Source organism: Xiphophorus couchianus, chromosome 12 (genome assembly GCF_001444195.1).
Source record: "Xiphophorus couchianus chromosome 12, X_couchianus-1.0, whole genome shotgun sequence".
In the NCBI taxonomy this organism is placed as follows: Eukaryota; Metazoa; Chordata; class Actinopteri; order Cyprinodontiformes; family Poeciliidae; genus Xiphophorus; species Xiphophorus couchianus.
Genome location: NC_040239.1, coordinates 20,860,862 through 20,875,613, shown reverse-complemented (window position 1 = coordinate 20,875,613; position 14,752 = coordinate 20,860,862). Strand labels below are relative to the sequence as shown.

Genomic DNA, 14,752 nt, shown 5'->3' with positions numbered 1-14,752 from the left:
GAAATGAAAATGATGAGTTTAATGACGGGAACACAGTCCAAACAACGAGCAGCAGGCAGATGGACACGACGACTAGACATTGACAACGACAAGGACCCGACGAGGAACAAGGAACACAGGTGGAGTTAAATACATGGGCGGGTAATCACAGAAACGAGACACACCTGGGAACAATCAAGGGGAGGACAGGACAACGAAGAGACTCAAGGACACAGAAAACTCTAAATAAACACAGAAAAACACAGATCCTGACAGAAGACAAACAAAAGTTTGAATGGCATGGCACATGGGTCCTCAGAATAAAACTTTCCATCTACATTATTACTGTAGGGTTGTTGTACTGCCACAAATAAAACAAGGGTTGATTATGGAGAGAAATGCGACTCATGTACAATCAATTCGTGTATCACAAATTTAATATATGGTATGATAATGCTAGCTTGAACATATTGGACATGTTGTAGTACTGATGCCTGTAACAATACTGGTCAGAACTGGACTAGAAATTGTTATTCTACACTGTGGTGAACTGTAATTTGGTAACAGTAATTTGGGCTCATCAGGGAGCATATCTAAATACTGATTTGTTAAGTTCCCATGCCACTACTCTCAGATAAAACTTAGCCTGACCTCTTCCTCGCAAGATAAACCATCATGAAACTTTTCACCTCATAAATTCAAATTCCAGCTGGAAATTTTACTAATGCTTTTTTCAAATGCAGTGTATTTGCTTTTTCACAACTTTGAGCTGTGGATATTCCTGTCTATTGTTTTTTTTTTTACATATACATTTCTGAATTTTATGACTGTGAGCTGTAATCCTAAACACATCTTAAGAGGAAAAGTTGCAAAAATGATCATATTTGCTCTTTAGCAGCCAGTAAAAATAAGATAATTTTAGATGTACAATCTACATATGTCCTGTTTCCACTGGCTGTAGATTAAATTTTGTAGTGTCATTGTATTTGAATATAAATATAACATTTTTAAAATACAAATCAGCAGTAAACAGCTAATTTTACCATGTGTATCACTCTTTCTGTATAAAATATTTATTTGCATCCTCTTTTTGCAGGAATGCTCCCTGTCCTCCTGCTAGCTGGGTTGATTCTGGCTTTGTCCATCCCTGGCACCTCGTGTGAATCAGCCACATTGCGTTTTTTGGGGCAGACGGACTTTATCGTCAACGAAACCAGCACATCTGTGGTCCGACTGGTTGTGGAGAGGTTGGGAGACCCTATCAACGTGACAGCTTTGGTTCTTGTAGGTCTAGTATATCACCTTTGTTTCATTGTAGCTACATTTTTCTTCCCAGGAAATCCTGCAGCCTTTCATTCAATTATTCTGTCTTTATTCAGATATACTGTATCTCCTTCTTAGGAATCTTTCAGAACACGTGAGACTTAGTGTTTTTCAATTTGGTCAAGGATAGGATTATATATTTTTTGTCAAGAAATCAATGTGATTGTGCAGAAATTATAGTTGTATGGAATGTTTTGATGGATTTTATTTGAACCACATGAAGGAAGCTAATTTTCAGCTTCTCTTTCTCTGTATCTGTACAGCTAAGGCAGCCATCCAATGCAGATTGAAGAGGGGATTCCTGCATTTCCCAATATCCCTACGTTATTTTTGAAACATGCACATTACTGTGTGTGCTTTTGGACATGTTTAGAACATTTTGTCAGCATGCCTAACAAAAATATGCATGGACCAGTGCAAGATTCTTAGTGTTAGCATGAGCTAAAATACAGAAGTCTCAGTCTAGTCACAAAATTACAACTGTATAATGCTATCTGACTGCTTTTATTTGAAACAGAAGTACAGCAATTATTCCTACCGATTCACCATCTTATTAGAGGGATGTTAAGCAGTCCTCCTTGTGACTTGAATCATTTTTATGGCTATGAAACCACAACTTTTTTAAACCTTGAAGATTAATCCGTAATTTTTACATTTTCTTTGTTATATAATATCACTGCACTTTTTAAAACTTTACACTTACATTAACTTTACAACATTTTCTCAGCCATTTTCTTTTTGTTCTATTGATATGTTTTTGTGGTACTGCTTCCTCTTGTAATTTGTAACCTTAAATTTAATCTTGAAAATATAGTGACAATTTGTTCTTTTGATAACTTGTGTTCAGCTAGAGGGAGTAGACACTGGTGACTTTGAAGCCGTTAATGCTGCAGCCTTCCTTCTGTCTACTGAGTCCAGTAAGACCATTTTCATTGCTGTGAAAGATGATGACCTGCCTGAAGCAGATGAGACATTTACCTTCAACCTTAAACTACAGGTAAACACCCTGTTTGCCATCAAGTTTAACTTGTGTATATTAATAAAAAAGTGTACTTTTCTTTTAATTATTACTATCTCTTTGCCGATGTGAAAGCTATTATTTTATTCGTCTAACACAGTGGCTCCCAACCTTGGTTCTCAAGTACCCTGCAAGTACCCCTGTTCCAGCATACCTGATTCAAATGCTTACATCACCTCCTCTGTAGCCTGCAGAAGAGGTGATTAACATACTTGTTAATCACTCATTCATTTAAGTCAGGTGTTTGGAAACAAAATGGCACCTAAAACATGCAGGGCTGGGGTACTTTAGGACCAGCTTTGGGAACCACTGGTCTAATGCATTTTCCTCTTCATATTCCCCACTTTTCGTTTGTCTGGAGTTATAAGTTTTGTCACACAAACTATTTTTTCCTTTATTTGGCCTTAGTGGTGCCGTTTCTTAGTCACCTTTCTCATATCTGAGTTTTAGATGTGTAAGGAGGACCCAGGCTGCAAGTGTGGCTGTGTGTTGGGCAGGTAGTGTGAGGGGTCTCCACAGTGCATGTGTTTTGTAATGCATGGTGAAAATTTCACTCTGTCCATCTGTGTCAGGGCAGTGTAACTTTTCCATTGACCTCACCATCCCATTAGATGAATTTTCCACATATAAAGAGCAAGTGAAAACTGGGAGATCAAAGGTCAGGGCTCTATGCACAATCTTCAACTGCCACCAAGATGTGTGATCAGCTAAATTAATCAGAGGGTAGGTCATTAGTAAGAGCTGCTTCAAACTTTCAGCATGCAGATGTAAGTAAATCTTCATCAACGCAGACAGACCATCTGCATAGCATAGTATGAGATTAAGTAATGATATAAACTGATCCTTGAGGGTACATTTGAGTAGTGTTTATGTAACTTTTAAAGCAGTGAGTTACTTGTCAATATAGCGTTGCAGAGTTGGGAACCTCAGACCATGGGATTTTTACACATCTCCAAAACAATTACATGAAAAAAAAAAACATCCAGTAAGACACAGCACAGTACTTTGTGTTCTAGTTACACTGAGACTGTTCATCAGTTTGATTGATTGCTTCCGAAAGTGTATTTTTTTATGTTTAGCTGAGCTTCAAATTCTTTAAGTTTTTTTTTTTTTTTCTGGTAATATATGCTGCAAAGTCTCATCACAGTATGGGATCCTTTTTCCTAGAGACGATCTCCATGGTTTTATGCAGGCTTTTGCTATCAAGCTTGATTGATGAGTTGGTGTCATCCCCCTCAGTGAAAGACGCTAAAAGATCATTGTAAATCAGTAATTGTTAAAGCGGTGCATCAATGTGTAGGCTGTTCAGGTTTGAACAGCTGGCTGCATAAACATTTTTTTCACATCATTCTTTAATTGGAGTATTCAGTAAAGTTTTGTTGAAGTCTAGAAGCACAAGTCAAAGAACAGATGAGGCCCACTCTGTTTACACTACAGCAGGGACAAAGCTCAAGCCAAATGGTTGCCTATCATCTTACTGATGGGCTGTCAGGAGAATGAATGTGTGGCACCATGGGTGTCATAGATCAAGCAAAAGTGAGAAATAAAGGGCTGATTGGGTTTCATCCATCATTCCTGACAGTGAAATCTGTTTTAACAGAAAATGTTAGTCTGACTTTGGTTGACACATTATAGTAAAGAAGCCAGACAGATGCAATAAATTAAAGAACATGCAGTTGGTTGTACAATGAAGGTAAACAAAGTTGGCCTCTAGGATGGAAATCTGTGCCTCTGTGACTTTTCATCTTTGAGTATCTAGATGTTTAAAGAAAGACGTGTGTGAACCCATGGAGTGGGTCTGAAACTGTGAGTTGACTTTCAACAAGGCATAACAATCTGAATGAAAGCACTGTTGCATGTTTGTTTGTGGAGAAGGATGAATAAGAGGTTGAATATTTGTTCTAAATCTGCTTTACATGATTTGTGAATGTGACAAAGAAATTTTACAGGCACATCTTTAAAATCTTAAAAATATTAATTCACCGTATTTCTTTTAAAAAAAGAAAAAAAATAAGAAACTTACTTATTAGAATCATTTCACACAGAGTGGTATACTTTAAAGGATCATTTCTGAGAGTATTTTCTCAGATATTACAAAGTACACATTTTTTAATCTCGAAATACTGAAAAATATTTTTATTTACATTGCTAACTGCACTCAGTGCTCATTTTGGGCTACCTGAATCACTACATTAAAATGATGTGGCATGGAGGTAATCAACCTGTGGCACTGCTGACATTTTATAGAAGCCCAAGTTGCATTCAAGATCCATAAAATCCTAATGTAATTTCAAGTACCGGTATGCTGAAACTTTAAGTGTGCTAGGGTTTAGTGCCAATTGACAGAGCACAGTGCAAGTCTTAAAAAGGTACCCTGCAGAGAGATAACCTGACTGAGCAGCTGGGCAGAAACCAGCACTTTCCTGACTTTGTTCTGTCTCACCAGGGCTACTCAGTGGGTGTACTGGAATTAAGCAAAGACAGCAGATAAGACAGACACACTGGCCTTTCTCATGAGCATTGACTGTCTGGATAAAGTGTTTGGGGAACTGGGGTTAAAGAGAATGAACATAAATACTGTACATTTGCCCATTTTTAAAAAAAAGCTATTTGATTGTCTCGTTTTCCAGAGTTCCTCTAATGGTGTGACACTGGGAACAACAAACAAGGCAACCATCACCATCCTGTCCAATGACAATGCCTTTGGAATAATTGCCTTTAACTCTGTAAGAACCGCATAATTATGTATTTTACTCCGTTCCTTTAGCAAATGAATCATTATAAAGATATGAATGTGAGACCTGAAGCTTAACACAATTTGCTCATAATTTGGTTGCTTTATTTTGTTCTATTAATATTCTATTCCTCTAAAATGCCTTTGAGCGTACATGATTGTGGTTCTTTTTGCCTTTCCTTTTGTTCAGACTCAAGAGATTGTTGTTGATGAGTCCAGAAGAAGGAATGTGCCTTTCACTTTAATTAGAGAAAAAGGAACTTATGGGACTGTCACTGTGAACTTTGAGGTGGGAGTGCTTTTCAAATATATTTTTGAGAATGACAAAGTATAGAAATCATTGTGACTCTTTCTGTCCCTGTCCTTCTAGATCTCTGATGGTCCCAATGCTGCTATTGAGGATGTTGCTCCAGACAGAGGCAGCATCATAATCCCTGTAGGACAGGCTGCTGCTCACTTCACTATCGTCATTCAGGATGATCAGGTATTAATTAGAATCTCTAATGTTCAAATTCAAAATTACTTCAGCATGGCCACCGACGATGGCAGATAAACGTTTTTTTCTGGAACGACAAGTTGTTTCTCCATGATTATCACATTTAGCAGTACATGCCTGAGGTTGATTGACAGCACATAGACACTCCTCCAGGTTTTGATTGATTGTTTTTAACATGGTGACAAATATGTAAAACACATATTTTTTAAAAAAAAGTTACATACTGTATCTTTAAGTGTCTTACCCACAGGCACATTGAACATGTGGCAAGGGATTTAGAATTAAACCCGAGACTTTCTCATGTCTCAGAGTAAAAAGGACTAAAAAAAAAATCAATGGCACTCTTTTTTTAGATTTTTCCTGTTTTTTTTTGCCATCCGTTTTCTAACACCCTTGTCCCTTGTGGGGTCAGGAGGGGTGCTGGTGCCTATCTCCAGCTAACGTTCTGGGCGAGAAGCGCGGGGTACACCCTGGACAGGTTGCCAGTCTGTCCAGGGCAACACAGAGACAGACAGGACAAACAACCCAGACAGGACAAACAACCATGTACTGTACAACCTAGGAGAATTTAGAGAGAAATTTACCTAACAGTCATGTTTTTGGACGGTGGGAGGAATCCGGAGAACCCGGAGAGAAACCACACATGCACAAGGAGAACATGCAAACTCTACGCAGAAAGACCCCGGGCTGGGAATCGAACCCAGGACCTTCTTGCTGCAAGGCAACAGTGCTACCAACTGCGCCACTGTGTAGCCCTGTTTGTCCATCATCCAACAAAACTAATTAAAGTTTGTGGTTGCAATATGACAAAGAGGAATATAAGGTATCTAAGTAAAATGTCCCTGTCATTCTCTGTTGATTAGATCCCTGAGAATGATGAAGTGTTTACAGTGAGGCTAACGGGTGTGGCAGGTGGAGCCCTTCTTAGCCCCAACGCCAGCAGTGTCCAGCTGAGAATCCGGCGAAATGACAGCCCCCTGCGCTTCTCCCTCTCTGTCATGGCCGTATCAGAATCTGCAGCCATCATTGGCCTCAATGTGACCCGTGGTCGACTGACTGACGATGGGCCACTTATCGGCTCTGTTGACACTGAGGTTGTGTTCACTTATCCCATTAACATTTTGTTTTGGATGTTTTTAATGCTAATTTTAGGCCACACATAAAATGTTACTCTCTATATGTTACAAAGTGACATATAGATTAATATTATTTTATTCTTGAAAAAGATGAAGATTGAGTCACATGAATATAAAGCTGCTATACTGTTTTTTCAGGTGTCTGTGGATTACATGGTGGTGAGTGGTGAGGGAGTGGGCAGCGCAACTCCAGGTGTGGATTTCCTGGACCTGCAGCCAGTCAGAACCATCACGTTCCCTCCACTGGTCTTCAGAGCCAGACTTTTGTTCAACATCAGCGATGATAATGTACCAGAAATTGCAGAATCCTTCCACGTTGTTCTGCTAGAGGACACCATCAGAGGAGATGCTGTGCTAGTACCACCCAATGCAGTGATGGTGACCATAGAGCCCAATGACAAGCCTTATGGAGTCTTGTCAATTAGCAGCGCTGCACTCCATCAGCCCATCGTCATCAATGAAGACCTGACACAAAAGTAATTAAAGTTGTTGTATTTGCATGTGATACTTGCACGTAACCTAATTTAACTACATATATTTAACTGGGTTTTCCAGATTTGATGGAATTATCATAGTTCGAAATGGAGGAAGCTACGGCAATGTGTCTGCAAACTGGACAATCACCAGGAACTCCAGCGATCCCTCGCTAGTGTTGGATGACTTGACGCCCCAGTTTGGAACTGTGAAATTTGTTGCCGGTCAGGTGACGGCTGTGATTTCAATAAACATAGTAGCTGATGACCAACCCGAAGAGGCGGAGGCCTTTGTTCTGAAACTGCTGCCCAACTCTGTTACTGGAAATGCGGAAATTGACGAACCTATGGAGGTGAGCACTGTTTTTGCTTTATGGCTATGAGAGAAAAAACAACACACTGCACTTGTTGGGAGAGACCTCCATATGGTATGCATGTGTGTGTGACCTACTGTGAGCTACAGATGCAAACTTGGCACATGGAGCAGGAGTCGACCCCTTGGTGGGTTACTGTGCTCTGTGGGTGTTCCCTTAATGTGGCTAAATCAAAACAAAGCGGAAACAGCAGGCATGCTCTGCATGTGGGGTGAAACGCTGTGTTTTCTTTTTTAAGCATGGGTGAAGTAGTGACAGGCTTTTATTGCTTCCATCTTTGTCCAAGTTTCTTGGCTATGCGTGAAAGCAGTGGGCAGATCAAAGTCGAGTTTATTTTCAACATGTCACATACAAAAACACATCAGAAATTCATTTTCGAGCTAAAAGAATGAGAGGCCTGTTCACCCTCTGGGCAACTCAAAGTGTTTAAGAATAAACATACAGCTTTAATGATAATTGATGATGACCTAGAAGTCATAAAGCTAAATAGATACTCACTGTAGTGAGCTGCAGATTGGACGATCGTTCCAGGATAATATATGTGCCGTGGTTCAACAGTCATGGAAACTACTCTAACGCCTGTGAGCTGAGATAATTAAAGAGAATACCTTTCCAAAGATAGCCTGTGGCTCTGGTTTACTACAGTCACTCATGTAATGTCTTTCCTGTCCCAGTCTCCCTCTATCATTTGTTGTCTTCTTATAAATATGATACAATTTTAGTTACACAAAAACAATTAAGGCCCAAAAGGCACCAGCTTTGTATTTTCAAAAACTGTTATTTTTAAAAAATAATACCACTCAACCATTTCCTTTTCATGTATATTGAGTGTCATTTCCAATAAGAAATCATTTTGTTAGTTAAATAAAAATAATTTTCTAAATCAGACAGGGGTCCTGGGACACAAATAATCTTAAGCCTAAAAGTCTATGGTGGTAACTTTAAAGTCCTGTAAATAATACTGTATTTATTAAAGGTTTTATACTTCTAAACTCACTCAGAAAACAAATTCTGTTTTCCCAGACAGAAGTAGATATTTTGCTGACTCAGAGATTATGTTGCTAGTCATTTTGATGAGACTAAATTGATATTTTGGCCTTAAACATATTCCAAGGCAGTTCTAGTTACACATGTCTGGACAAGCTTGCAAAAATTTTTTTTTCTTCTGCTACCTAAATGTAGCTTTATGTTTTGACTCATATGGAATTTGTGTATGGGTGTTTCAGCTGCTCTCTACGCAGCTTTACCATATAATGACAGCTGTAAGGCAAAGTGTGCAGGGTTACATGAAACAGAGAGGAACTCGACACCACTGTAAAGGTTGAAAACCAGAATGTTGCAGGGGGGCCGAAAACATAAATTCACAGACAGTATTACATGAGGGATTGACAGTTGAATTTATTCAGGGGCTGATCATTAAACAATGTCTTACCAAGGATCTTCATCCGGTTCTTTTGATCAAATTGGGGTATTTTCCTGATTTCCTCAAATTGATTTTAAATCAACCAGTTTGCCTACCTATGATTTAGAGTAAGAAGGGAAACATATTGTGCAATAAATGCAGTATAGAAATTTTTTGTGTTTGTTCATTTATTAATATATCAGATATTTTTTAGTCTGATTAATTAATTGTATTTTTTCTTTCTTAATTTTCTCCCAAGATGGTGTTTTACATTCAAGATAGCGATGATGTCTATGGACTTTTTCGGTTTAACCCAACCAAAGAACAGAGCATCCAGAGCCAACCCCAGGGACGATTCCTCTCTCTAAACGTTGTTAGAGATGGTGGCTTACTGGGTAATGTCTCCATGACCCTCACTGCCCTCTACATTCCTGCAGGCCCAGTAGATTCTAATCTGGCCCGAGACCAGGTTCTGAATGTCAGCAGGTCTGTTAAGGTGATGTTTTCACGTCAACGGACAGTCCATCTCATACTGCCTATCCGAAATGATGCCTTTCTGCAAAATGGAGCACATTTTTTGATTCAGGTAATTAGAAATTTTGTATAAAATTGTAATTCAGCAGCATCACTTTGCTTGGTGATTTTATGAAAATCCGTTCCTTCTATTTGGGGTAGTACTTTTGACTAAACTGCAGTCATCCAAAGTTTAAGTGCCTCATCTGCATGTGTGAATAGTTTTACATTGGCACTTAGGTTTGGCATGGCTCTATGGGACTTGCGCAACTGTCCAAACAAACAGCTAACCCTTAAAGCAATGAACAGGTGCTAGAAAACCCTTCTTGATGTTCTATAGAATCCTAATTAGTGACACATGTGAAGCTTTGGAACTTTACAGGAAAGATGTGCACATGTTAAAGTGTATAAGATACTCTTAGAAAATGATTGTAGGAAAAGTTACTTTTGATTAATAAGGCATCACAGTAACATCCTATCAGTATTGTATTAGCTTTTCAGCTTCTGTAAACTGATAGATTCCCCCTGTTTCCAGTTGAATAAACTGGAGCTGGTTGACATCGCCCCATCAATTCCTTCGAACAGCCCAAGGTTTGGGGGGCCTCTTAATCTGACGTTGACTGTCACCTCTGACATTGCCAACGGGGAAATTGGTTTTACAAGTAACACTACAGTAGTGCTCTATGAACCAGAGGACAACAATTCCAGTATGGTAAGATATGAGGTTTTTTTCTGTGTTGTTTATTTTTAACAAAAGTACACACAAACAGGTAGTTTTGGATGTGTTGTATTATGCATTTGCTTATGTTTATTTTGATGACGCTTTGTGCAGGTTAGCCTTCCTCTGCGGCGTGACGGGACAGATGGTCAGGCTGTGGTGTTCTGGAGTCTTCAGCCATTAGGAGTCAATCGAAAGGATGTAACTGCTGACGATCTGACACCATTTAATGGCTCTGTTGTCTTCCTTTCCAGGCAGAGCGATGCATTTATTAATCTTACTATCATGGCTGACAATATCCCTGAGGTCAATGAAACCTTGCTGCTCACCCTGGACAGGTGCGTAAACGTTGCTATGTCGATTTGAAATTTCCAAGAATTTTGATCCTTTGCTTAATCCTGAACTCTTAAAAAGGCTGACAACATACTCAAGTCCTGCATGTCCAGAGACAGATAAATAATCTTTTCTGTTCTGCTGTTTGGCCTTCCCATTATCTGATAAAAGTCTCCTTCTCTCCTGCTGTCTCACAGCCTTGATAAGGGAGATTGGTGTTGATGAAAAATCAGAAAGAGATCTGGATTTTCAGATCTACCAAAATGGGAAATTTGCCATTTTTAACATTGTGCATAATACTATATATAATTTGGAAATAGAAATGCAGTTTTAAAAGGCCAGTATTGCTGTATTGTTGTGGCGGACATTGGGGGTTGCTACATCTGCTGATTTGTGTTCTGATGAGAACCGTGGCTTTCTCTCCCTCCCACTCCTCCCCTGCAGGGTGGAGGCTGCACACTTTATAGTGTACTTTGGGTAAGTGGAGAGTGGAGTGAACCTGGGTCTTTGTGTTACTTGAATCAAGTCTTTCTCTTTTGAGACAAGTGCCTACTTCTGGATTTCTGGGGTATTGGTCTGGGAAGGGAATATGTGTGCTTGTAGAGGGGGATGGAGGGGATGGCTGTAGGAATAGATTAGGGAATACTGCCACGGTGTGAAAAACGTAATCAAACAGAGAGTTTTTTGTCGTGAGAGTATGTGTTTTGTGCTAATTTAACCAGCCTTGATTATGTAGCCTTTTAAAGATGGTGTTTTAATGCATGCAGCTCATTGGCCGAGGCTGTTTGAAGTGCTTAAATCCTTCTTTGTACTCCATTTCTTTGCAACGCCCATTATTCTTACTTGGCTCCAATTTTCTCAGCATACACACATAAACAGACACCCCTGTGGAGTTGTACAGATTCACACACATACTTGACTGACATTGTTATTAAAAGTGGTTTAATCAGTAGGGCCTCAACATATGGAGTTAATAATAAATGTGCTCCAGAAAAAACAAGGAATGCATTAAGAAGTTTATACGGAACCTTTTTAGGTATTGTTAGTTTTTAAAATGCCCAAATTAGATAAAAGAAACCCCATAAACTTAAAGAAGTCAATAAAGTGCCGTGTCAAAGATTTCAACAGCTTTGCTATGAGTTTGATGTAACTTTAGCTCTCAACTGAAAGAAGAACAGAAAGATAAAATCTGTACTTAGTTCATTTTCTGCTGTGTGTCTTTAATCTACAATGTTTTGATGCTTATCTGCTTCTCTTTATTTATGATCACTTTCTAAGGAGTAACATGGAGAATCAGATTCTGAAAGTAGGCTTCACTAGTAGAGAGCTTGTCATCTTGGAAAATGATGATCCTGGGGGCGTGTTTGAGTTCTCCCAGTTCTCCAGAGGTCCATGGTTTATCAACGTAAGTCTAAATGTAACACGACGGCGTAGAAAACAGCAATCTGCACTGCTGGTTAGAAGTTTAATCTTTATATAAAATGAAAGCCGGATTCATCTTCAGCTTTTAATATGAAAATTTCTTTCTGGGAGAAATAGCTGTACAGTGGACACATGAGGTTGTGATTTTATTTTCTTATCAACCCAGGCTCAAATATATAAATAACCTACATATATTTGAGTAAAAAGACACATCAGAAATGGTTTTGGAATGTAAAAAGTGTGCTAACATTAAACTGGTATGAACCTGACCTCAACCAAATTAAAAAATATGGATTTTGCTTATGGTCATGCAAACCAGACAGTTTAAATGAGCTTTAGCCTTTCTGAGAAAAATATTAGCCAGAGATCTAATCTTAATTATGACAAGACCTTCTAGATCAGTGGTTCTCAAATGGGGGTACGCGTACCCCTGGGGGTACGTGGAGGTACTGCAGGGGTACGTGAAGCTTTTCAAAATATCTTTAAAAAAATCAGTAGGCTCCTCATAATAAGTCTTGGGAAAAATTAGTTTGTAAAAAGTTCGATAAAATATAAATGTGTGTTCATGTACTGAATTATTATTTATGTATATATTTAATTTTGTACCATTACAGAGACCAATATAAATTAGCAGCGTTTTGCATATTTCAGTTTTGACTGGTTTTATACCTTCCTGGTGGTCACCGTCTTCTGTTTTTCTTTTTTGTTTAACCATGCAATGTTTGCAATATGGATGTATTTGTCAGGTTCACTGATATAAGTTGTTTGGCTTTAATAAATCAGACAGTGATTTTACATTACTGTACCTCTTTTTTATTCCAAAAATGTTTTGCCCGTGTCAGGGGGTACTTGACTAAAAATATATTTTTAAGGGGGTACATCACTGAAAAAAGTTTGAGAACCACTGCTCTAGATAGCCACAATGGACCTTACCTCAGGGGCCGCGTTTCATTGGCTGATGCCCATTCTACGTGGTCACGTGCGTGGCCGCCTCACAAACACACTTAGCTTCCCGTTAGCTAAGAACAGCATAATGGCAGAACTGATACAACTTCTACACCTTGAAGCCTGTCTGCTACACAGGCTTACGTTAGCTACACAGATCAATATGCAATGTGTCTGTATCTGACATACACTAAAGATTTTATTTTAGCAGAAAAGGCTTTGGACTAAACTGTTACTCGTGTTAGCCACGTTAGCACCAAGTACAGCTAGTCAATCAACCATCTCTGTGTTCAGGGAAGCGCTGATTAATAATCGAGAAATAAATATCAGGCCTGGAAACTTGATATCGTAACGGACTGAATGTTATGTTTTTAACGTAATCTTTGCTAGTCTTGCGGGGCGCAGGCGGTTGCCACGGTAACAGGTGTGCTTAAACTACAAAGAGAGAGAGAGAGTAAAAAGGTAGGAGTGGTTTTGAGTTGATCACCTGTTCTGGTTATTTTACCTTTGTTTACCTTTGCTGTGGCGCATTACAGCCGCTATAGTTTCTAAACGTTGGACTAATTACCTCGTTCGTTTGTGAGTTTACCACAACAAACGTCAAATAGAACAAATATATTTCATACAATTTTAACAAACAAATGGCTTCTACCGCGATAATTATGTGAAATTAAATTAATTATGTCCCAACTTCAGAAGATTTGCCTTTACCTTTACAGAGCTCTTTGGTTCCTCCTATCAGTCTGTAGCTTCTCATATTTCAGTCATCAAACCAAATTTCAGATCTACCATAACTGACTGACACCTGCTGGCCTCAGGTTTGCAACCAGCTTGTGACTGAGAAACCAGTAACCTCCTCCCAGATGATGACATGAACTTGTTAGTTCCTCTGTCCATTGTAGTAGCTGATATATTGTGAAAATCCGGTAGAAATGATGCACTAAGCGAGTCACGTTTACATAGAAACAACACGCCGCCAGGTTTGTTTGTGAGACTTGCGGTCACGTGGGTCGGTTGTGGGCGGAGCTTGGTAAGGTCCATTTATGGTTTCTCTACAATTTTCTAAGGGATGTACTGGTCGTTCTAATGTAGTGGGGGTGTATGTTTATATTTGAGCCTGTATTCTTAAGTTAGAGCTTGTGTCGATAAAAGATAGTCAAAAAACAAATGCATGCTTGTACACCGAAAGCTTGACTAAATGTTTCTAGAAAACATAAAATACTGTATAATTTAAATGTTATCTGTCAACATCTGCCAAGATGATTATGCATTCATCAGGGTTTTGAAGTTCCTCTTGGTATTAAGTGTTGAGGTTAAATCTTATAGTAATTTTTGTTTGGTCTGTCTGGTGAAATTTGTCCAATTTAAATCAAGGAGGGTGAGGCTGTGGAACTGCGTGTGGTCAGATCTCAAGGACAACTCCTGAAGCAGTTCATACGATACACAGTGACACCATCAGGCAGTGCTGAATTCTATGGAGCAACAGGAATCCTTGAGTTTAAACCTGGGGACAGAGAGGTGGTAGTGGCACTGGTTGCAACACCTGATGGGATACCTGAGGTGAGAACATAAAGGAATGGTACATTTGGTGTCAATTATATGTTTTATTTATTATAGAAAATAACAAAGCAAGAAAACTCATTTAATTTGGGAGTACTAGTGTTTTTAAATGAGTGTTTTACACATATGTTTTTCATACAGCTGGATGAGACATTTTCTGTGGTACTTAGTAGCCACAGCACTCCGCCAAGTCGTCTAGGCAACTACAGGGAGGTCAACATCACTGTCCGCAAGAACGATGACCCTTTTGGGGTCATTGAGTTTATCCAGTCAGAGCTCACAGTCACCATCAATGAGAGCAAAGGAGAGACAATACACCATGGTAA

General features: G+C 39.1%; 1 protein-coding gene across 1 annotated transcript in view; it reads left to right on the top strand.

Annotated features, from left to right (window-relative positions):
• The window catches only part of adgrv1 (adhesion G protein-coupled receptor V1), a 115,428-nt gene that overhangs the window by 14,683 nt on the left and 85,993 nt on the right, over positions 1 to 14,752 (top strand). Inside the window, exons 2-15 of the mRNA XM_028033867.1 lie at positions 1,076 to 1,263; positions 2,150 to 2,299; positions 4,951 to 5,046; positions 5,245 to 5,343; positions 5,425 to 5,538; positions 6,414 to 6,644; positions 6,825 to 7,162; positions 7,242 to 7,512; positions 9,195 to 9,521; positions 9,984 to 10,160; positions 10,281 to 10,504; positions 11,778 to 11,904; positions 14,241 to 14,426; positions 14,568 to 14,748. Of these exons, the coding sequence (XP_027889668.1) occupies positions 1,078 to 1,263; positions 2,150 to 2,299; positions 4,951 to 5,046; positions 5,245 to 5,343; positions 5,425 to 5,538; positions 6,414 to 6,644; positions 6,825 to 7,162; positions 7,242 to 7,512; positions 9,195 to 9,521; positions 9,984 to 10,160; positions 10,281 to 10,504; positions 11,778 to 11,904; positions 14,241 to 14,426; positions 14,568 to 14,748 (2,707 nt within the window). The 5' untranslated portion in view covers positions 1,076 to 1,077. The remainder of the gene's footprint in view (positions 1 to 1,075; positions 1,264 to 2,149; positions 2,300 to 4,950; positions 5,047 to 5,244; positions 5,344 to 5,424; positions 5,539 to 6,413; positions 6,645 to 6,824; positions 7,163 to 7,241; positions 7,513 to 9,194; positions 9,522 to 9,983; positions 10,161 to 10,280; positions 10,505 to 11,777; positions 11,905 to 14,240; positions 14,427 to 14,567; positions 14,749 to 14,752) is intronic.